The sequence below is a fragment of the Oryza brachyantha genome, chromosome 11 (assembly GCF_000231095.2).
Source record: "Oryza brachyantha chromosome 11, ObraRS2, whole genome shotgun sequence".
In the NCBI taxonomy this organism is placed as follows: domain Eukaryota; kingdom Viridiplantae; phylum Streptophyta; class Magnoliopsida; order Poales; family Poaceae; genus Oryza; species Oryza brachyantha.
In genome coordinates, this window is record NC_023173.2 from 3,745,401 (window position 1) to 3,769,696 (window position 24,296).

The 24,296-nt window shown below is 38.3% G+C and overlaps 2 protein-coding genes across 2 annotated transcripts; both read right to left on the reverse strand.

Moving 5' to 3' along the window:
• Window positions 1-7,882: 7,882 nt before the first annotated feature.
• LOC102720087 (alcohol dehydrogenase 2) lies at window positions 7,883-11,665 on the reverse strand. Its single transcript, XM_040528667.1, has 10 exons — window positions 11,575-11,665; window positions 11,313-11,449; window positions 11,142-11,188; window positions 9,623-9,948; window positions 9,423-9,505; window positions 9,238-9,313; window positions 9,053-9,114; window positions 8,850-8,945; window positions 8,592-8,753; window positions 7,883-8,344 (listed from the first exon to the last, which is right to left on the reverse strand). Exons 1-10 carry the CDS (start codon window positions 11,606-11,608, stop codon window positions 8,228-8,230), a joined length of 1,140 nt encoding a protein of 379 aa, XP_040384601.1. The 5' UTR covers window positions 11,609-11,665; the 3' UTR covers window positions 7,883-8,227.
• A 6,674-nt stretch (window positions 11,666-18,339) lies between these two features.
• LOC102720369 (alcohol dehydrogenase 2-like) lies at window positions 18,340-22,379 on the reverse strand. Its single transcript, XM_006662756.3, has 10 exons — window positions 22,295-22,379; window positions 21,932-22,068; window positions 21,600-21,646; window positions 20,637-20,965; window positions 19,917-19,999; window positions 19,753-19,828; window positions 19,465-19,526; window positions 19,291-19,386; window positions 19,013-19,174; window positions 18,340-18,884 (listed from the first exon to the last, which is right to left on the reverse strand). Exons 1-10 carry the CDS (start codon window positions 22,326-22,328, stop codon window positions 18,768-18,770), a joined length of 1,143 nt encoding a protein of 380 aa, XP_006662819.2. The 5' UTR covers window positions 22,329-22,379; the 3' UTR covers window positions 18,340-18,767.
• Between the last annotated feature and the right edge of the window lie 1,917 nt (window positions 22,380-24,296).

Consider the following 24,296-nt stretch of genomic DNA (forward strand, 5'->3'; position numbering starts at 1 on the left):
CGCCGCCGTGGTTTTCGCCTGCCTTTTTCCCCTTCCGCAGGATAGCCATGAGGCCACGGCGGTGGCCGTCGGATGTCGGTGGATTTGGAAAGTGATTAGGGAGCGGTAATTGTTGATTAGTGAAGTGATTAGTGCAGGTGAGGAGGCGCGGCACATGTGTGGTTTAGTGGACGGGAACACATTGTTTCCGGGAATTCTAGAGCGCGTCGAACTGGAGCGACAGCGTGTGATACGCTGACGATTTTATTTTGGTCGTCTAATTTAGAATGTCAAATTTTGCTGCGTCACATTTAAAATCTGGGTAATTTGCTTGATGTAAGTTGTAAAAAAGTTAACATGGTTCAAGGGCACCTTCGACATTGATAAGTTGCGGAGGAACACGGTGGCCATTATTTTGGAATTTTTGGTCTAATTAGACAGAGAAACCGTGTTAAAGTAATAAATCTGTTACTCGTGCCCATAGATGTTGCTCCAATTGGTTTAATCAAACTATACCATCTCTCCTTCTATCCCCTCCAGAACCGTAGAATTAGAGACGACAATTTAGGTACGGGTATCCAACCCAATAGGAACAAGGACAGATACATGTATAATTTTTTACCTGCGGATAGTACCTGTACCCTACGTGAATCAACACGGGTATTTCTCTCCACCCGCGGATAACCCGTTGGTACCCAAACGTAGTCCACATATTGAATTTTGGCTAAAATCTTATTATGTTAGTCATGCAATAATATTTGTGATGTACTCTCTTTTAGCTAAACATTTTGATGTGCGATGCAACATTGAATGGTCGAATCTGAACATCAGATAATGTGCTATGTGTTATTATTATTGTTATGATTAGTTTGTTGTATTTGTTGCAATATTTTATTATGAGCAATATGTTGTATTTGTTAAACTTTTTATGTGTGATGCAATATTATATTATGAGTGTTATGTTTAGTTTGTTGTATATGTTGAAATGATTATTTTGATGTGCTTTTGATATGTAAAATGATAGATTCAATGGGTACCAGGTACCGATACATGCCTGGTACCCGATGGGTACGAGTACATGTATCATATTTTATCCGTGGATATAGGTATATCTAGAAAATTCTACCTGCAACCATTGAGTTAGCGGGCGGGTAATTGCTCTATCCGTACCAAACTCGACCCGTTGCCATCCCTACATAGAACGGCCATCCCAAGTACATTTCACAGCTTTTCCATTTTTTTCTCTTAAATATTTATTTGTTGGCAAAATTTTGACTACACATTATGCAACTTTCAATTTGACATCACCCTAAATACATTGATATCACCCTAAATATCATATTTGATCTTCACTATAGTGTTAGGTTAAGAAGCTTAGGGCCTATCGGTCATTGTTGTCTGTTTAAAGAAAATCGCTCTCTAATTAGGCTAGAAATACTAAAATAAAATAATAATGGTACGGTTACCAATTTTTGTCAATAAAATAATAGATGCAATGTACTCCGGAAAATTAATAGTGTTTGGAGATGTTTTCCAGTCATGACATGTTTTTATGACATCGATTTAGTGTCCGTAGCAAAATTAGTTACTTAAAAGTAGGCTACCTAGTTCGGGCTTATTTGAAATACATAATTGAGTAAATGAAGGAATGAGAAAAAAGATCTAAATATGAATGAATATATAGGATAAAAAATTATAAAACACGAAAAAAATACTAAGATGATGTGATGGTTTGAATAGACCATTAAAAAAAGACATGAATCAAATAAGAGAGATAAACTAAAAGAAAATTTTATAAGAGGTCAGAGCTCTTGTTAACTCCAATATTTTTTTCTAAAAAGCTATATAAAAATACTATAGGATTGGAATCATATAGAATTCATACATAAATCATTTGAATCAAAGGGGTCCTTAAGTGTTTGACACTAGATTTGCTAGAAGATCTACATGCCATTGCTTATCATCTTTAAGTACTCGTGCCACGATTTGGTGGCTCTGGGTTGACGTCGGCTAGATTTGAGGTCAGCGATTTGTTTGAAACTTAGAAATTTTACCAAAGTTTTATAGGTATCTGTTAGTATTAGTACTACCAAAGGAGAAAATTGTGTTCTAGAGAACTTTAATGGGTCATCCGTCCTCACCGTTGATACATCGATGTCACAGTTACGGTTCTGGGCTGTCCCTGCCCAGATTTAAGGTCAACGATTCGTTTGAAACTTTGAAATCTTACTAAATTTTCATTGGTTTCTGTTTAGCATTAGTACGAATTAGGGAAAAAAATTCTAAACAGCGTATCTATTATAGGGTTGTTGCGGATTGGGGTCGGTGTAGGGAATCGTGGTGTGCTATTGCAGATGCAGCATACAATAGTGGAGTTGAAAAATACTCGCTCCGTTTGTTGACTTGGCGCCACTGAATTATATCTTTGGTCACTCGTCGGGTTTAAAATTTGGTCATTCATCTTTTTTAAAATTTTATGTAATTCTGTAAAATTATAAGTCAGGTCTAAAATATCTTTTGTAATAAATCAAATCATAATTAAATAATTTTTTGAAAAAGATGAATGATCCCAAAAGCTAACACATCAAATAAAAAAGTGTAGAACTACCACTCAAAATATTAGTTAATTGGAGAGAATTTAATTTGGTAAATTAAATTCAGCTTAGGAAATTTAAGGGGATATATCCGAGGTCCTAAAATCTTACTCCTAGTTGGTGATGAAATTTTTGGTATAAATAGACGAGGGGTTGAGGCCCTAGACAAAACTTTTGTAAGATAAAATTTTAGAGTTTGAGAAGAGTGCTTTTGTATGCGCTTTGTAAACATAAATTGATATAATAAAGTTGATTTACTTCTATCTTATCTTTGGGTTATGTTTTTAGTGGCCAGGTGACAACGATGACTTTATCAAGTTAGATGATTCTTTTTAATTACTAAAAAGATTTGGTTTTTGGTGTTTTATCAGGCTTGGTTGTTGTGTGTGGATCCTAAAGGTTATACATGGAGATATACGATCGAGTCACGTAAACATGCAATAAAAGTTGGAAGGAAATTCTCTTTAACTATCAGAAGGATTGTAAAATCAGTTGTCTTGATGGGAACTTATAAAACTCTTATTCACAGAGTTGTCAATATCACCTCGAAACGTCTCAAATGTTTCTTTGCCACCACACTGCCCATGGAGTTTATGACACCTTAATTATTTGATTAGTTTATGCACTAGATGTATAATAAACATCTTAATCAGGAAGCATGCATATATTGATCAACCGCAAACCTCCGATACCAACCGATTCCATTTTCACACAAACAACAGGGGACACCGCTATGTTTTACGTAGGACAAAGGGTTCGAAGCTGTCCGGTTTGTTCTGGCTCCTCTTTTCTCTTTTATTTATACTTATAAGTTAAAATTAAAATTTTTATTCTTAAATTTAGAGTACATTTTAAGAATTTTTTTATTTGAGTCTTGGTTTTTAATTGCTAAGCACATGTATATACATAAGTTTTATTTACAAATTATTTTTTACTAACAAATATATCATTTAACTTTTTTCATAAAAAATAAACAATTATCCCCGAATTGTCAGTATGGACAGGTGGCATAGTAACTTGACCAAAAGGGCTAATGGGTGAACATTAATGCACCCGTTAACCCGCGTGAACACTGTATATATACACTTTTTTAGTGTAATATTCGTATATATATTTTTTATGATGATTTTTGTATAGATGTTTTTTCTACTAGATAGTTTTATGCTAGAAATTTGTTTCTATGTATAAATTTTCTATACATAAAATTTTTAGTATAAAGATGAGCTTTATACATACAAACATAAATTATTAAAAATGAATATATAAACTTTCAATACGGATCTATTTGCACTTGTTAACGGACGCGTGAACGATCGCTTGTTAGACCCGCCCAGAACTTGATGCTTGGCTGTTTATGTTTTTTTCCTCTGTTTACTACCTTGATTATATTGGTTTCGAAGGAAAACCAAAGATCTAATTCTTAATTCTTAAGGATTAAGTTCCTATAAAAGTCATTCTGTTTGTAGAAATGAACCATAGGAAAATTAAAAGAAAAATTTTCCTTCCTACGAGATATAGAGAAAACATAGAAAAATTTTCATCCACTCAAATCTCTTAGAAAAATTTCTATGAATTGGTGTTGCCATACATCTCTATTCCTTCACTTTTCCTATTTCTTTAGATCAAAATTTCTCTAAACTGAATAAGCCCTAAATATTCTTGTATGGTTTGGCTTTATATATCCATTCGTACATATAGAGATCATATTTCTATCTAATATTTTAAAAAGAAGTACGTGAAGTGTCAGAGTAAAAACTGGACTGGACCTGATGACCGATAATGTAATAAATCGGCTAGAATGTTTTTAAGCCATATTTAAATTATCTTTTTTTTGGAAAAGTTTGTATCCTGCTGCATCATATTCACGCTATCAAACATGCAATAAACATATAGTCGTATATGATATAATCATGCACGGTGTTTTTTTATGTGTAAGCCTAGCGTCGCCCCGGGCTTGTTAGCAAATGATCGGTAGAAATTAGGGATCGAAGACTATAGAGTTTTCATGGCGAATACTCAACGCATTTATATTTGCTCGGGTTCTAAATATCTTGTGGTCTCACCACTGTCTATTTCTAATTTGTGGCGAATTCATGTATTCTGCAAATTACCATTAAAGATGTTCAAATCAAACTAAAATTTCAATACTTTATTTAATTAATAATAAGTAGGAACGTCCCTCTGCATCGTCTTGGATATAGATTCTCACGTCAGCGGGCTATAGACAATTCTCACCGTAGGAACCTAGTACTAGAAACAATTTCCACCGTCTGGTTTCTTACATACACGCTTCCAAAGATTCTAAAGAGAAAGCGGCTGAGGCTCTGTCTGGTCCGACCATGCCAAACACCCAACCCAAGTGGCGTGTACAGCCACTTATATTAATCAGTAGCAAACGACGCGACTTATTAACAATTAAAAAATAATTTATACATAAAATTTTTATACATAGTTTTTTATCGATATAAAATCAATTTATTTAAAAAATAAAAAATAAACTACAATTAAAAACTTTAATTTAATTTAAATTTAAAAATTTAGCTATAATTATAAGTTCAGGCGAAAAGACAATGCTTTCCCCAAAGTCCGGACCCCACGCGCTCGTTCCAGCTTCGGCACTGGCAGCAGCGCCGCGCGCCCACAGCATCCAGCCATCCACTAATCGCGCGGTCCACCAGCGGCAGCGGCAGCAGCAGCGATCACCCCACGAGAAGAGCATAAAAAGATCCTAAGATTCAGACGGACCCCGTGATCGTGATCTGATTCCAACGTCTCAGAGACAAACCCGCTAGCTGCTGTGGCTGTCCGGTCAATATCCAGCGGCAGGCAGCAAGTAGTACTGCAGCCATTCGACATCACAATCCCTTGTCGAAAACCAAGAAAGAAAAAAAAAACAAACGTGGATTTGCTGGAGCAATTTTGTCATTTTTAGGAAATATCTTGAGGAAAAGTATCCGGATATGTAAATGTGGTACCTAATAATACTTTGGCTGTGTTTGTTGGTGTGAAGGTAAGTTAACTTACTTCGGCACGAAAAACACAGTATTAGATTAATACATGATTAATTAATTATTAATTATAAAAAATATAAAATAGATTAATATGATTTTTTAAAACAACTTTCCTATAAAATTTTTTTATAAAAAGTACATCGTTTGGCAATTCGGGAAGCGTGCACGCGGAAAACGAGGGTGATAAGTTAACTAATATGGATGAACGAATGCGGCCTTTGTCAAAATAATAAAATTATCTGTTTTATCGGAAATGTAATATCAATTACCTGTATTTTCTATTCTAGTGTTAAATTTGATGTCTCCTTTTACTATGTTACGGTAACAAGAGGAACGAGAGGAACTTTCTACTCAAGAATTTTGAGTATAAATTTTAGTAACCAGAGGAACTTTCTGTTCAATAATAAAACCATCGTAATCCTGATCACAGTTTGCAAACGAGGCAGAATCAATGTTTCCGTTACCGTGGTTACCGCCGTGGTAACTGGCCCTCCACCGAAGGGCGGTAATGGCATGGTAGCGGTTTGGACTTTAAATTTAATGGGAATTCAAACAATTTAAGGAAATTTAACCCAAAAAAATATATGTCATAGAGGTTCATATCAATTTTAGCATTTGACCGTCTATAGCAGTCATATCAATTTTATTAAGTTTTTTAGTTATTCCTTTAGCATATCGCTTTGTTTTAGCCAATCTTAGTATTGGTGTTTTTTTATGGATTGCCATTTCAAGTATTGCTCCTATTGGTCTTCTTATGGCAGGATATAACTCAAATAATAAATATTCTTTTTCAGACGGTCTACGAGCTGCTGCTCAATCTATTAGTTATGAAATCCCGTTAACTTTTTGCGTACTAGCAATATCTCTACATGCAATGCAGCTTTGTCAAAGTAATTGATGAAAAAAGTGTATTTCCGGCGTAATTAAAAATTGTAGTTTCAGGGGAAATTTGAAAAATGACACAATTCATTAGAAGGCCCATCAGGGCCCAAGATAAGTAGGAGATCAAAATATATGTCCTCCATCCACGGGCAGTGGACCACAAGCTTGCCGTCACCTTTATCCGAGGGAAGGAGGCCGACCGCGCGTCACTGGCGCTAGATCCATCGCAGACATCGACCGGAGCAGGGAAATCGCACGGTTTTGGGCGGAAACCGTGGTGGCACGGGCGGTTACAGCCGACGCGTGGTTCCCACCGACAGGTTGGCCAGTAACTGCGCCTTAGGTGGCTCGTTCCGTGTGGTTTCTAGATGTAATCTTTGTTTTTTATGTTTGCTTGGGGTTTTATATGTGCGCGGTAACCGTGCTATTTACCACGGTAACCGTGTGCTCTGGCGAGGTTTGTCAACATAAACAAGGCGTTTGTGTTAGTATGACGGTTTGAACAAATTTTATTGGATGTAGCCTATTGCAAATAATATTTCTTAAGAAGATGGTTAAGAATATTTTGTTGTGGAGAATTATTAATTTGCAGGAGGCACATGCTGTCCAGAATGTTGAAGGGGCTATTGTATAACTGATCTTATTTTGAAAGCTAACTACAAATTTGATCCGTTTTTCACTTTGCAGTTTTGATTATGGTTTTTAAATTTAAAGCAGTCAGTTGCTCCTAGTCCGTTAAGTAAGAATAACGGTGTTAAATGAGACATTAATGGATATTTTTATCCTTGCATAAAAAATGGAGTCAAATATGCAGTTAGGTTTGGAAATAGGGTCAGTCCTGCAATAGCCCCAATATTAAAATACATTGATGGATATAGGGAAAATACGTATGAAGGACAACTATATGTGTATGTTAGTACATACTTATATGTAATATATATTGCTCGTAATAATTGGTCAAGTTGTGATACAAAAGTCGAAATGAATTTTCCGTTACTGGTTAGTATTGTGAAATATTATTTGATATTTGTTGTAATGTCAAGAATTTAGAAAATATCATGTCTAAATTTTCTTTCTTTTTCCATATAACATGTCTTGAATGTCATAAATATAGCTACAAAATATTTTCATATTTTTCTTATATTTTATAGATTTTTTTAAAAATTAATTCCCAAAACCGTGGTAACGCTATTTTTGAATTTAAATTTTTTAGAATTTTATCGCGGCTTTGACAGTATACGCGGTAACCGCGGTTACCGGTCATCCACCGTGCCATGGAACGGACGGGAGGGACGGTAAGTGGAACCCTGGGCAGAATATCCGTGAGGTTCATGAATTTCGACTAAGGTTAGATGAACTTTAAGCCAAACTCATGAATTTTCGATCTAATTCCTGTGAGTTTGACGTTTGCATTGGAGACCTTGGTACCGGTTGCTAGTTTAGTTTTACTGCACCAATCAGTACAGTTCAAGTAACAGTACTTTCACACTGCTAGTAGTTTTATTACGATTGATGAGAACGGTAATTACAGGGTAAACTGCTGAAAATCTGCTAGCCACAATGCCGACAACATCCAAGCCATCAAAGGAGGAATACAAGGAGGAGCTGACCCAACACAATCGTGTCTCACGACCATTATTTGAACTTACATGGAAAACCACAAACTTCTCATTCTTTTTTGTTCTTTCTTTTTCTTCTTCTGTCTCTTTAATGCACTGAATCTGCAAGCAAGAGTGACAAGAGATTTCAACACAACCTCTCTTACTCCTCCATGCTCATGATGCACCGCAGGCTCTCCCCCTTGAGCATCAGCTCGAACGCCGTGTTGATCTGCGAGAACGGCACCCTGTGGGTGATGAACTTCTCCAGCTCCAGCTCCTTCATCACACAATCAAACACCACAGGTTAGCAAGCAGTGATCAATCAGTGACGACTCATTGATTGATCATATCTTGAACTCAAGATTTCTTCTGAACAATGCTACATTGTTCAGAGCACTGATCAATCAGTGACGGCTCATTGATCATATGTTGGGACTTCAAGATTTCTTCTGAACAATGTTACATTATTCAGTCAGGTTTGCAAATCTGGAGGATATATGCTCTGCAAGTTTAGCATCAATTACCTTCCTCATGTACATCTCGACGACATTTGGCAGGTCGGTGCGAGGCTTGTAGTTGCCGAAGAAGGTTCCCTTGAGCGTCTTCTCGTTCAGGAAGTTCATCGGGTGGGTCTTGAACACATCCTCCTTTGTCGGCACGCCGACCAGCACCGCAACGCCCCATCCCTAGATAGATTAATTCAGAGTGCACCAGTCTTTAGTCTTTTTCCTCCGTGATAATACCAGAAAAATTTTGCTGTCATGTTTGTATGAAGAACATACATCGTGGACGCATTCGAAGCAGGATATCATGGCGTTGATGTTGCCGGTGCATTCGACGGCTCGGTCGACCCCGCCGTTGGTCATCTCAATGAGCACCTGGAACACCATTGCACAACTGATGATAAGTATACTCCATGCCATGAACAGTGTTTTCTGTGTCACTGTGTGGTAAGTAAATTAGTGAGAGAGACAACGTGTTGTACCTCTTGCACTGGCTTCTTGTGGTCCCTGGGGTTCACAAAGTCAGTGCAGCCAAACTTCTTGGCTGAAGATGAGAAACAAGTAGCAGAGTTCAGTGCTCAATCCAGAGCCATACACCAAAAAATGTTTTTTTTTTTTTGAGTAGGAAAAAAATGTTATTTTCACTGAAGATCACAGAAGATTCTACCTTGTTCGAATTTTGCAGGGTTCAGGTCCACACCAATGATCCTGGATGCTCCAGACAGCCTGGCACCTTCCATAGCCTAAGCAACCATGTCATTTACAAGCAATCCATCAGTTGAGACATAAGCGAAAAGTATCACCAATCTGCAAATCAAATGGAGCAAAAGCATCTCTTGTTCTGTCACTCACAGCAAGGCCAACAGCTCCAAGACCGAAAATAGCCACCGTCTGGCCCTTTTTGGGTTTCGCCACATTCACAGTTGCACCAAGACCTGCAATAATCAAGAACAGTGAAATCCCATCAGCTAAACACATCCAAGAAAAACTACATTTTTTCGATTTCCTTCTGAAGAAAAGAACCATCAGCAGTTCAGCGCCATGGATCGTACCAGTGGAGATGCCGCAGCTGAGGATGCAGACCTTGTCGAGAGGCGCCTCCGGGTTGATCTTGGCGAGGCAGCCGACATGGATGACGGTGTACTCGCTGAAGGTGGAGGTGCCGACGAAGTGGAAGATGGGCTTGCCGCCGATGGTGAAGCGGGACTGGCCGTCGCCGATCATGACGCCGCGGTCGACGTTGATCCGCAGCAGGTCGCACATGTTGCTCTCCTCCGACTTGCAGTGGGCGCACTCCTTGCACTCGCCGGTGAACACCGGCAGGACATGGTCGCCCGGCGCCAGCTCCGTCACCCCCTCCCCCACGCTCTCCACAATCCTGTCAGCGAAATTTGTTTCACTTGTTAAGACAAATTTTGTCTCTTGATCCAAATGTTAATATCAATAATGGAAATGCAAAAAAATGCAGTGAAGTAACATTGTTTTTGTTCATTTAAGTTTGATTATTTGGGGTACACTTATCGTTCATGGAACTAGAAAGATGAAAAAAATAAGCTGAAATGGTCGTTATCAGGAAATCGATCAAATTAAACTCCTTCATAGGATGAAAGTGGGTGTCTTTTCTTTTTAGCAATTTTACAATTTTACAGGTCTTAAATAGGTAACAAGAGGTAGGTACTACAAAATTTGGTATCTACTTCTTGATACTTTCTCAAAGACCGTAAAATTACTTTTTCTTTTTTAAGGACCTCAAAATTAAATCAGAATAGACAAGGATAAAGCAAAGCTGCAAAGAGGAGCACATGCAGAAAAGTATATATTATCCTAGGAATCCAATTTGTGGTTGCACGTGTCATGAATGACGTTGATCTTTGATTCTTCATACGTGGTTTCTATACCTAATCGATAAACAATAATGCACACTTGGACACTTGGTAGACTTCATTAGTGAAAAAAGTAATGCTAATGGCATTGACGAATCATGACTCTCGGACGTGCACACTAACTATAGTTAGTAACCGATCCCATAAACTAAATAACCTATGACCTACAGGTACACACTAAATTCCACTAAACACCAAATATCCATTAAAAACAAAAAAAAATAATGATGAACACAAGAACAGAACAGACTGAATCACTGAACAATAGACGCATAAGAAGTTTGAACTACGGTTGATAAACCTTTTGAACTACATCCATTAGGTCGCGAAAAAATAAACAAAGCACTTAAAAATAATTTACGAGAAAAACTTTGCGTATATATGTTATTAGTGGTTTTAGAATCATTTGAAAATAAACTACGATTAAATAACTTAAAAATTAACTCTAAATTCAAATTTAAATTTTGCTGACAAGATGATAATAAGAACACTTTTATCATTATAAAAAAAGTATTAGGAGGTACGATATTTTAATTTTTCTTATAGTTAAAAGTTTTAGTCCCTTCGGTTACCCTCTATAGTAACAAAATTTTAGATGTAAATTTTGATACCTACGAGTACTTCGGATGATAAAATTACCAAGAATAAATAAACGATGAGAGTGAGAGTTGTTTGAGATGGCACATACCCTCCGGCTTCGTGGCCTAGGATCCTCGGGAAAACCGGGGTTTGCCCCTGAAAAGATCAAATTAAGCAGAAAACACACACACCAAGTTAGCCACTGATCCATCCGCCATTGTTGCAGCTTGACGGAATCATCAGCCATGGCAGCGGCTGCGAGCGAATGGATGACAATTACCTTGGCCTCCCAGAAGTAGACGTCGGTGTGGCAGAGAGCGGTGTAGAGGATCTTGACGCGGACCTCCATGGCCTGCGGCGGCGCCACCTCCACCTCCTCGATCGACAGCGGCTTCCCGGCCTCCCACGCCACCGCCGCTGCAAAACCGATCGAATCAATCACCTTCTCCTCGATCGCCCAAAACACACCAAACCGCTCCAAGAACACCACGACACAAAAATCCGATGATCCAAGGAGAAGCAAGCATCAAGAACGGACGGACCTTTGCACTTGATCACCTTCCCGACGGTCGCCATTGATCCCCTCTTTACAAGAACAAGAAACCACACTCTTCAGAGATCAGAAGCTCAGGTGTATCACTCGCAGCTCAACTTAATTCGCTGGTTGGATTCTGGTGAGGGGAGAAGCGAGGAGGACTGTATATATAGTGATCATGGGCAAGCTCAAGTACGCCTGGTGAGCAGCAAGTGGGGGGAGGGGGAAGACGAGGAGGAGGAGGAGGCGTCATCTGAATATTTTATGCTGGGGAGAAAGAAGGCAATGCGTCGGCTGCTGTGTCTCCCTCCGCCGGTTTTGAAGCGCACGGTGGTTTTCCGGTTTCCGGCGGTAGGGCGCGTGCAGAGAGGGAGGACCGGCCGGAGGATGGATGCCGCCGTTCGTTTCTTCTTCCAATAGTAATTCTCCGAATTTCCGGTGAGATTTTTAGGTAGGTGCTACTAGGATAGATGTCCAATCAACAGTCAAATCAGCCGTAATCAGCGTGATATATATGGGTCATATGATATCTGTCCAACTATAGACTTTTAACTAAGTAAAATCTTTGCATGCAGGATCTAATATTCGGACCACATTAAGATCCTTGGACTAATAGGTGGTCATTAGTTGTCTTTTTTAGGAAAACATATTTACAAACAAGACATAATTTGTAAATAAAGTATTACATGCATGTTGTTACTGATCTAAACGAAAAAAACTGAAAAATATGCTATGATGAGAAAAACACCAAAATCAACTCTAAATTTAAATTTAAAAAATTCAATTTTATAATTATAAGCATGAGTATAAGCGAAAAGAGATGATGCTATAGACTTATAGACATTTAGAGAAAAACATAATGCATTTTTTCCTGCAAGGAATATTGTACCAACTTATTAGTAATAACAATTTTCTATCTCTTAGTATTCATGGGTTTTCATATATTTATAAATTGAATTTTTCTCGTGCACTACATGAATGTAAAGCTAAATATTGGTCAATTTGGCATGCTTTGATCCATTATAAAATGATTTTGTTTAAGGCCAGTGCTTTAGATTGGTTAATTTGGCCTTGTTGTAATGACATAGTTTTCAACTAAAAAATCGTCATATATTTCAATTGATTGCATTATTGATTTATGATGCTATCGCACAAACAATATAATATACGTACGTAATTGTGCACACTCTTGAAATAGGCAGCCGAGAATCTTTTATCCAATTTTAAATGACGTGCAAAATTACTTCGTATAATAAATGTGATTTTAGAAACACTATATATACCTTCTATATTTCACTACATAGAGTTGAGGTTTGTATTATTACCTTTTTATTTTCTTAATCTATGACTTATATATGGACTATTTACAGCAAAGGCTATCTATATTTCATTACATAAAGTTAGGGTTTATACTAATTTCTTTTTTATTTTTAGTCCGAGGACTTATTGACTGTGTATCCAACCGCTGAGGCTAGCTGATGTAAATCAGTTCCAGTATCATTTAAAATTCGTAAAACCAACTACTAAGCAAAGTTGGAAACTTACGATCTCTCGAACTTCAGTGACGTTGGACTATATGATATACTAGAGACGAAGCAAGCAGTATTTAAAACCTGCTATAACGATCAAATTCAACATCAAATCATCAATCTACCATTATAATCCAGGTTCGGCCGATCGTTCAGAGCACGCATATTCTGGATGCTCTTCTTACGTACAGTTCTTCTCATCTCATATTAATTTGTCTGAAATTTCAAAAGTGACGCAAATTAAATTAGCTCAGTAGTAAGCAGTAGTTACTTACGTATATTCCTCTTCCAAGCCCCCACTTGCAGAAGGGAAGCACCAGTAGCTGGCTAGACCGACACGTCACCCACCGAGACCCCCCCCCCCCCCATAGCCCTTAGGCGTCAATGTAGCACCCCGGTCAACGGAGCTGACGTGGCCAGCAGGCGTTGACTTCCGAAGAGTCAAAAACCGGGGCAGCGCCAGCACGGAGACGCCGCCGGAGCAGGAAAAACAACAGCGGCAGCACCATGCGTGTATCAACCCCTTGTCGCTTTGCGGCAGCCAATCACGAAGCAACACGTGGCAGTTTGGATCTCAGCCCCACGGAGCATCTTCGAGAGAGGGAGATTTAACTTTCTGTCACTTTTATAAATGACACATAACATATTTATCATCTGTTGTCTATGACACATGGGTCCTCATGTGTCTATAATATGTAGGTCCAGCGGTAAATATGTTAGTGTCATTTCTAATAGTGGTAAAAAGTTAATTATTCCTCAAGAGGGTGCTAATATTTTGCTATCCAAAAACTTGTATTGGGTACATCTAAAAATTATTGGGCATAAAGATTACATACTACTCTAACAAAAATCTAAAAATGAATAACTTGTATTAGGAACCCATATTTTTGCCCTAAATTTAGGATACAACTGAGATAATTTTAGGCACGAGTAAATATTAAGAAAGTATTTGGTAATCTGTTGGAGATATTTTCTTGTCCAATTCCTAAAATCGGGTTTTAGAGATCAATTTTAGACATCCTTTGAAGATGCTCTAAATTATCCGGTTTTTGAATACCCTATGCTTAAACATTCGTAACTTTTATAATATTTAGCGTGCGTTCTTTCTCTAATAAAAGATAAAAGATTATCTGAATAGTATAAATAATAAAATTAATTAATATAAAATTATTATTTTACTCTACAATGATGAGATAATGCACTTATAGAAAAATTTTGTAAAAAAATACACCATTTAACAATTCAAAAAGTATACATGTAAAACCGATAAATAACCTAGCTAAAAGAACATATCCTGCGTTAATATGTAAGGATCTTTATATATATATTAACCTTAACATGTATGTAAAGAAGATCATATGCTTACTAATACTTTTATAGGAATTTTACGGTCCTTAAATAGGTACCGAGAGGTAAAAAAATTATATAAAATTTGGTACATCCTAGTATAAGGTACCAAAAGATACTAAATTTTATACTCAAAATTGGGCACCTCTCGGTTCTTCTCGAGAATCATAAAATTACTCTACTTTTATACATGTTGTAATAGAAAATAGCTATCGAAAAATATTTAAAACGGGAAATATTATGGAACCGGATACCAGACACGGTAGCACTGTCTATCGCCGCCGCTGTGCTAGCTGCTGCATCTGCAATTTTTGCATGTGGGAGGGGCTTGATGCAGTTTGATGGGTTTAGGTGCCAAACCGTCCAATTTAGCCACAGTTTGGAGCCTAACCATGAGCTACTGGTACTACTTACACATAAACCCATACTTAATTAGCAACATCACTTGTTCAATTAGTTTAATGCAGGCACACTAACACACAGTGGTCAGTAGCTAGCAAATTAAGGTTGTCTTGTGCTTGCAGCTGCAATCCTGGTGGCAGCGTCTGCAAACCGTATGGCGCCCTGCCCTTGGTAGTAACATGCATGCTGGACATAGGATTAATTAGTTGACCTGAAAAATAATGCAGATTAGCTGGCTGGATTTGGACCCTTCCCCACTGATCACCACTGCACAAATAATAATGTAAGCAGTTAGTTGCATTGGCCGCCCATCTGTTGCAATTGGATTTGAGTTCTTTGCATTTTAGTAGAGTTTAATCAATTGAGCTTGCATGGATGTGGATTCTAACAGAAGAAAGAATTAAAAAAATTGGGGATTCTGCATGCCCAGGCCAAATGGGTTTAACAGAATACAGCAGATTGGTCATCCGTTTCAAAGGTGGAATCTGATATTATACTTAAGCAGAATAATTTTCTGTTCTAATCTGCCAATGCAAAATACTCGCTCTGTCCCTAAATAATATTTTACGCCGTTGAATTTTTATATACGTTTGACTATTTGTCTAATTCAAAAAATTTACATAATTATTAATTATTTTTATATCATTTTATTTATTGTTAAAATACTTTTATGCATACGTATAGCTTTACATATTTCAAAAAAAATTGAATAAAATGACGGTAAAAAAGTGTAAAAAGTCAACGGTGTCAAATATTTAGGGACAGATGGAGTATCTCCCTGTCGTCTAGACTGTTTATTTTATTTAGTTTTTCGCTTTCATACTTATAACCTACTAGGTATTTGCTTTCACAAGAAAAGCAAGATAAATCTTCTGTTCGAAACAAAAGGAAAAACATTTTCCGACATTGAAATTATCGGTCTTGGAGTAATTTATACCATTTTTTTAAATTTCTAGTAGATATGTTAACAAACAGTACTGGACTCTTTCTAACTGTTTTACTTCTTAGCAAGAGGGAAAGCGGGTATGTGGCATTATAATATGTAAAAGACATACCAGAAAGGTGTGGGCTACAATTTACAAATGTCAACATGCATGTTCTCTAGACATATGTGATGAATGGAATTCACAAATCAAAATATCAACTATAAGAAAATCAAAGCTAAAACTTCAGAGCTAGTGAAGAAAAAAAGAGAGTACAACACACGACTAGTCTGTCCTCATGTGTCATCAAGATCCCCATATTCTAAAGATATTGGTTTAGATCTTAAAATTAGCTTGTGTTATTTTGGCTCCAAATTGCTACGACCACTAACATAACATGCCACATGGATGATGACATGACATTATCACTATTCTACACCGACTGACAAATAAGACCCACTTTTCTTTTTTCCCCTTCTCCTTCACTCTCTTTTCTTTTATTTTCCTATTGAGGTTGCTGTCCACTCTCTCTCTCCTTTGCTGTCGAGGTTTCATCCCCTCGAGCAGCCTGAGCCAGTGAACCCCTCTTCCAACCGATGGCCCTAGATGGCTAGTGTATGGTCGAGAGAAGGAGGCAGTGGAGGTAGATAGAGGGAGGGGATAGCCGTCGGTGAGCTCATCATGGGTAAGACGGAAGTGAGGTTAGCATCCAGATCTGACATGGGCAAAGCCAGCAACCTTGAGCACTAATAGTGGCCGCCTCGACTTTCTTGTTGACTCCTTCGCTTCCAAACGCGACACCTTATTGCCTATGGATAGGTCAAGCTCGTTAGATTTGGATACGCCAGAGAAGGAGGTAGGAAGATATGTGGTTCTTTTCTTTCCCGATGCACCTCCTATGATGCTTGCCTCTAATCGCCGCCAGCCCAGCACTGAGCTTGCCCCTTCCCTATGCACCCTCCAGTTCTTGTCGCAACACTTGGTTCGATCTCTGAGCTTCCCTTCCTCTCTTTGACACTATGCATGGCAGCATGTGACCACGTGGCAGTGACCATGGTGACCTCGACAGCCCGTGGAGGAAGAAGAGAAAAAAATAGAGAAGATAACAAAAAGGAAAAATAAGAGGAGGAAAAGAAAATAAAAGTGGACCCCATTTACCAGTCGGTGTAGAATAGTGACGAAGCCATATCATCGTCCGTGTGACATGCACGTCAGCACCACATAGGACACTAAATGTGTCATGGTAATTTAAGAATAGAATGATATTATTTAGATACCAGCAAAGGGTGGAACTAGGAGTTTTCTAAACTTATGGCTCAAATGATAGAGTATAAATTTGGATAAATCCTAGCTAAAATTTAATACATTTCGAATACAATTTTTAGCTAGGCGTGGAGCTTAAGCCCAAGCTGTCCCACGTCAGGTTCCGCCCCTGATACCAGCTATCAACTTTACTAAAAATATACTGCTATGGAACCTTATAAAGATCTTTTATGCTCTTGGTTTTCTTGTTTCCAGTTTTAATTTCCCTACTTTTCACTACCTTGTAAATAAACTTCATTTTTTTACTAACACAATCTCACTAACTGCTATTTGTAGTGGGCTAGTGACCACTATAATGTCACAGTGACAAGTAGTTAGTGACTAATACTGCTTGCAAGATGTAACCTGTCTGCTGGTAGCATGCAGCCAAAATCACTAGTTAGAAAGGTCTCTGATAGCGACGCATATTATTTGCCAAGTGGTGCAATTTGCGATCTAATATATATTGTTGGCTTCACTTTCCAAAAGGCCTCCTTTTAACTTCATCAGAAGTAACAGTACAGTACATCCATCAAACCTTATCCTCAAATTACTCCACTAAGCAGTATTAATTAGTTTTCCATCAGATAAACTTTTCAGACAATGCATACTAATCTCATTGAAAGAAAATCTAAACCATGAAGAGAGGCCGTTCTAAGTTCAGGAATTCTTCAGACCTCAGCAGATCACTTGCAAACATTCTAAGTACAAAAATTCCTTCTAAAAACCTTCAGTTATAGTAACTTTTGTTTACAGATTTGTTTTTTTTTTTCGCTGGGCCCAGATTTGTTTTTATATACCATAGTAGCGTGGTTGGCACAAGTTACCATTTCTTTCTATAAGAAGTGCTTGATCATACTCAGTTACTCAGAATTAGAAAGCTGATGATAATGGGCTTATGGGGCAGCCTGTCTCTGCAATTTGCATCCTGCAATCTGGCTACAAGAAATTAAGAACATATTAGATAACTTAGCTATCTATAACTCACCAATAATGGCACACAGAACCCAAAGATTCTGCACACTTTGCTACCATGATAGATCTAGTAGATGCATGCATCTCTCGATTCTGAAAGTGGGGGTTCTGTGTAATGCTGTGGCCGCTACATGTGCAGAGGATGGGATTTGTTGTTATATGTGATTACTTTGGGCACATTAGTGATAGGGTTTCATCCTGTCATGCGCTAACCAGATTCCTTTCCTGTCGTTTTGACATACAGGAAAGATGCTTCACTTGCTACCAATTTGATACCGTTCAGTCTCTGGCACAACACGGGTCACCTTCTATCTGTTAATCTTTCCTGCTACTAAACATTTGGTTACTGAAAATTTAGCTGAATATTACAATCTGTAAGTACATACCACAATATAGGTTGGAAGATTGCATACCACAATATTAGACTGCACATGCACAACACAGAAAGGTGACAAATGCTATAGATCGTGGTGGAACCTGCATAATTTCATACCTATCTCCTAATCTTGCAGAATTTCACTGCAATAATTTGTCTAGGAACTCAGGCTTGCAAGAACAGCACAACACCATTCTTCTTCAGAAACAAACCTCAAATCGCAAGCCTGCAAACTGTGGCTTATTTGTACTAGCAGGAGGGTAGTAATCTCTTTATTTTCTCTGTTAATTTACACAGACATCCTGTCGCTGCCACCGAGAATGAGAAGGTGACAATGAGTGGGCAGCTAGTCCTCCATCCTGATGATGCAGCGGAGGCTCTCCCCACTGAGCATCAGGTCGAAAGCCGTGTTTATCTCGGTGAATGGCACGCTGTGCGTGATGAACTTCTCCAGCTCCAGCTCCTGATCAATCAAGCACAGAATTACTCGGTCCAATGTGATTAGTGCAAGCATTCAGCCATCGATCAATTAACCGCTAGATAAATAAGTCAGTAAGATCTTGAGCTGCAATCATGGAGATATATATATACCTTGTTCATGTACATGTCGACGACGCCGGGCAGGTCAGTGCGTGGCTTGTAGTTGCCGAAGAACGTCCCCTTGAGCGTCCTCTCGTTGAGGAAGTTGGTCGGGTGCGTCCTGAACACCGCCTCCTTGCCGGCGACGCCGACCAGCACGGCCACGCCCCACCCCTGCACCACCACCGTCGTCGCCGTCGACGGCGACGACGTTGCAGCGCAGCGTTCAGATCAGATCAGATGACAGTAGCTGAAGCTAAGTGCGAGATGGCTGGGACGCGACGACGTACGTCGTGGACGCACTCGAAGGCGGAGATCATGGCGGCTGCGTTGCCGGTGCACTCCACGCTGCGGTCCACGCCGCCGTTCGTCATCTCGATGATCACCTAGACGAACATATGTCGCATCAACTTCAGCACTTTGCCTCGACCTGAAATTTTGCAAGTGATGAAGAGTACAGGTACCTGCTGCACGGGCTTGTCGTAATCCTTTGGGTTCACAAAGTCTGTACACCCAAACTTCTTAGCTGCAAATACAGAGAAAAAAAAAACCCCAATATGACATTCTGAGACTGAAGCTTTTTCCACTCTATATCTTTTTTTTTAAAAAAAAGTTATCTGAATTTGAGTTTCTATATATCTTTCTCAACGAAAATCAGTGAATCTTTATGAGAAATCATGACGATGAACAATGATCTTTCAGTCCATTTCTATGTGTTTCAAACAGAGGATAATAGGGAAATAAAATAGAACCTAGGTCGAATTTGGCAGGGTTCAAGTCCACGCCAATGATCCTTGATGCACCTGAGATCCTCGCGCCTTCCATGGCCTGTACATGATCAATTCAGCAAGTCAGGACTTGTTATTTTTTTTCAGATGCTGAAAATAAAATGGCCTGTACAGATGCAGTCACTTACAGCAAGGCCAACGGCACCCAGTCCGAATATGGCGACGGTGCATCCCTTTGGTGGCTTCGCTACGTTTACTGTCGCTCCAAATCCTGCCAATCGTTGCAAACAGTTATCCCATGAATGCTACTGCCGGCCGAACATGGGGATGAATGTTTGGTTTTTCACGGCAAATCCAAATGACATGTTTATAAATAAAAAAATAATTTATGTATAAAACTTTTATATACATGTTGTTAACAATGATTTAAAAACCAAGATTGAAAAATAAACTACTATGATCCAAATTTAAGTTTGAAAATTTTAATAATAGTGAGAAAGATGGGCCGATGATTTCAGCAGAGAATGCGATAGCAATTGTTTGATGTTTATGAAAAGATTATGTCAAAAACTTCAAATTTTGACCAACAGTTTTACATTAGAATAAATTCGTTAAATTTTTTAAGTATAGGATATTACGTAAGTACTTTCCAAAGCGAGACTACGTACGTTTATCATTTTCTTTTCTTTCCTTTCCGTTTTAAACTAAGCATATGAAAATCTGAGTCTAGGTGTGCCCATCTGTCTTGTTTTTAAAAGAATATATAATTATTAATTATTTTTTATGATTTAACTTCGTAAGAATGATCTATAATTTTATATATTTATAAAAAATTTAAATAAGATAAACGGCAAAAATCAGCCGTGTCAAATAGAAAATGATAATGGAGGGAGCAAGTTTGACCATACCGGTGGAGATGCCGCAGCTGAGGACGCAGACCTTGTCGAGCGGCGCCGCCGGGTCGATCTTGGCGACGCAGCCGACATGGACGACGGTGTACTCGCTGAAGGTGGAGGTGCCGAGGAAGTGGTACACCGGCTGCCCGCCCCTGGCAGTGAAGCGCGGCCGGCCGTCGGCGATCATGGCGCCGCGGTCGGTGTTGATGCGGAGGAGGTCGCACAGGTTGCTCTCCTCCGACAGGCAGTGCGGGCAGTCCTTGCACTCGCCGGTGAACACCGGCAGCACGTGGTCGCCGGGGGACACCTCCGTCACCCCCTCCCCCACGCTCTCCACGATCCTGTAGTTAGTTACACGTGCAAACTAATTTAAGCATGAATTTTTTTTTCACAGTAGAGTTTGGTGAATTATAAGCCTCTTTGTCAGGAAGGGAATTGTTTGTGCCACTGCAGATTAATTGTTTTTGCAGAGGGTGTTCTTGGTTTGTACTACTTCCTATGATTTTTAGTGTTTGATGGTATTGTATTTTGAACGTATATTTAATAATTTGTTGGATTTAAAAAATATAATCATTATTTATTTTATTGTGATTTATTTTATTATTAGAGATTTACTCTCATCCTTTCTTTTGTACTGGGAGATACCAGTACTAATATCTCACTCGTAGTATCCATCTATGACTAAGCTGGTACCATGCAATTGTGACCGTTAGATCTATCACCACCAACGGTCGGGATTTTAGTATCAATTTAATCGTGAGATGGATAACACAAGTGAGGATTTTAGTACCTCACGATATTGATACCTCGCGGAACAAAAGAAAGGATGAAAGTAAAACTCTTATTATTAAAGTTAATTTAAGCATGATTTATATCTTTATATATTTACATACAGGTTTTAAAAAAACAAGGATCAAGTCTATATATAAAAGTTAACGACGTTAAAAATGAAAAATCGGAGCGAGTAATTCTTACCCTCCAGCTTCGTGGCCGAAGATCCGAGGGAACACCGGAGTTTGCCCCTGCAGAAAAAAAAATCAGTTTCAGACTAATCTTCAACCAAGAATCAACGGTTGAAATAACAAAAGGCATTCAAGCTCGTACAAACCAGCAACATCTAAAACAACAAAGAAGAGTATACATGGAGTGCTTGCACCCTGCTCTGCTTCACATCCAAACAGACAGACACAAGATTCAGCATAATCCAGACACACACACACAACCAAAGTGGCAATACAGACAGTTTGTACTTGGCGTCCAGAGTCTAGACACCGAAGTGAAGAGAAGAGTGATGGATTGGCTCGTACCTTGGCCTCCCAGAAGTAGACGTCGGTGTGGCAGAGCGCGGTGTAGAGGATCTTGAGCCGCACCTCCATGGCCTGCGGCGGCGCCACCTCCACCTCCTCGATCGACAGCGGCTTCCCGGCCTCCCACGCCACCGCCGCTGCATCATCCGTTCCAAACTGTCTGTCACAACACTTTCAGACTCCAAATTTCTGAAGAACATACCGGGTGCTTTTTTTTTTCCTGTATTTTGGTGTCCTAAAATTGTGTCCATGTTATGATGATGAGCAGAAACATCAGTGTCATTTGGAGTCTTTTTTTTCCCTCATCTTGGAACAGTTTTGAAAACATGTGTAGATTGGTGCATGAAAAACCAAGATTCAGACCTTTGCACTTGATCACTTCCCCTGCAGTTGCCATGGTGTTCTTCCAAGATCACACTCTGCTCCAAGAAGATGAGCTAATTAAGCTGGCATGCATAGATTGGGGATGGATCACATTTATAGGCAGATGAGGCGTCCTCACCATCATCCACGTGGTCTAGTCTATCAGCGGAAATAGTTTCCGTTCTTGCGCCTGAGATTGATTGATTAGTGGCCGTTGATGGTTGCCTCAACTAGTCAAGGGCAGTGACATGGCATTGCCCATACCTCATTTCACAGGTCACGCCAATTGGAAGAGTTCATGGTAGGATGACATGCTGCTCACGTGAAACGCACGATTGAAAAATGAAAACAGAAAAAACACAAGATTTTGATACCAACGGTCACAAACCTTAAAATAAAAAATATAGGAATGATCGAATAGACCGTAAAAAAACATAGGAATTGGATAAGAGAGATAGATTCAAATATCTTTTTCTGCAAGAGGTTGGAACTCTCATTAACTTTTCTCCGAAAGCTACGTACATTATGCCATTCCTTAGGAATTTCATAGAATTTGAGAAAGTTCGATCCTATGTTTGAAAGGATTACATATAAAAAATTCATATAGGATTGGAACCCTACAAAATTCAAAATCCTTTGGTTCAAAGGAGTACAAGTGGATTTTAATCAAATCGATCCAAGCTAAATAACCCATCTTTACACATGCTATCATCATTTATTATAATTAAGGGCATGCTCGCTTTGTTACCAAAATCAACCATTCCAAATATTGGTGGTGCCAAAATATTGGTAAGTAACAAACTAAACTAAATCTTACCATCATAACCTTACCAAAGTATGCCAAAAATTGACAAGGTATGAAACTAAACATAGCCTACATATCTTGACCTTGCTAAAATTTTGGCAATGCCAAATCTTAGCTTTGCCAATAGATAATAAGGTTTACAAATAATATGCCCTAATTATCAATAAATTTGCTAATAAATTAGTATTGGGCAACAAAGTGAACATGCCCTAATTATCAGACTATGTAGATAGGCAAAGAATATGAATTTAATTAAGAATAAAAACCTCGTAGAACATCAGGGAATGAAGGTCTGACCACTATTTTAAGGGAAAAAATTATGATCCTTGAGAAATTAGCTTGGCTATTTTATACCTTCAAGGGTACAACAGATCTCCAATATAACTCCTCAAAATGAGAGATTTTTACCAAGAGGTACTACTTTTTTTTACCAAATTTTATACTACACCTTCTTTTATTTGACGTCGTTGACATTCAAATCTATATTTAACAATTCCTGTTATTTATAAAAATTACATAATTATTAATTATTTTAGTATGATTATTTATCATTAAATATAATTTAAGCATAATTTATAATTTTACATATTTATAGAATTCGTTTAGAATTAAAAAATAGTCAAACGTAGATATAAAAGTCAACGGTGTAAAATAAAAAACCGAAGAGAGTACCTTGCTGGGTTCACATGGTGCTTGCAAGGACTATATGTATTTTCCTTGTGAGAATATTAATAATTTATATATTTCAGGTATGCTTATAAAATAATAATAATAATAATAATAATAATAATAATAATAATAATAATAATAATAATAATAATAATAATAATAATGTATTTGAGGCGCATTCATGATTAATGGTTGATATCTCTTGAAAGTCTACTCCCGTCTCTCTCTAGTAGTCTAGTCTTGCTGAAATGCCACCACAGTCATGACTAATTTTCAAGTGCTTTCTACTGTTAAAAGTGGAATCATTTCATTGGATATTTGCAAAGGGACCTACCGAGGAGAATAAAATTTGGATGAAACAATTCAATTATTATCTGATTGATCAAAGTCTGATTGCAACATACATGACTAGAAAGTATGACTAGCAACATGGGAGGCAACTTGAGTGCTATATCTTTGCAAAATTTTGACGATTAGGATTGATGCATAATCTGGTTTGCTTACCTCACGGCAAGAAATTATGCACTG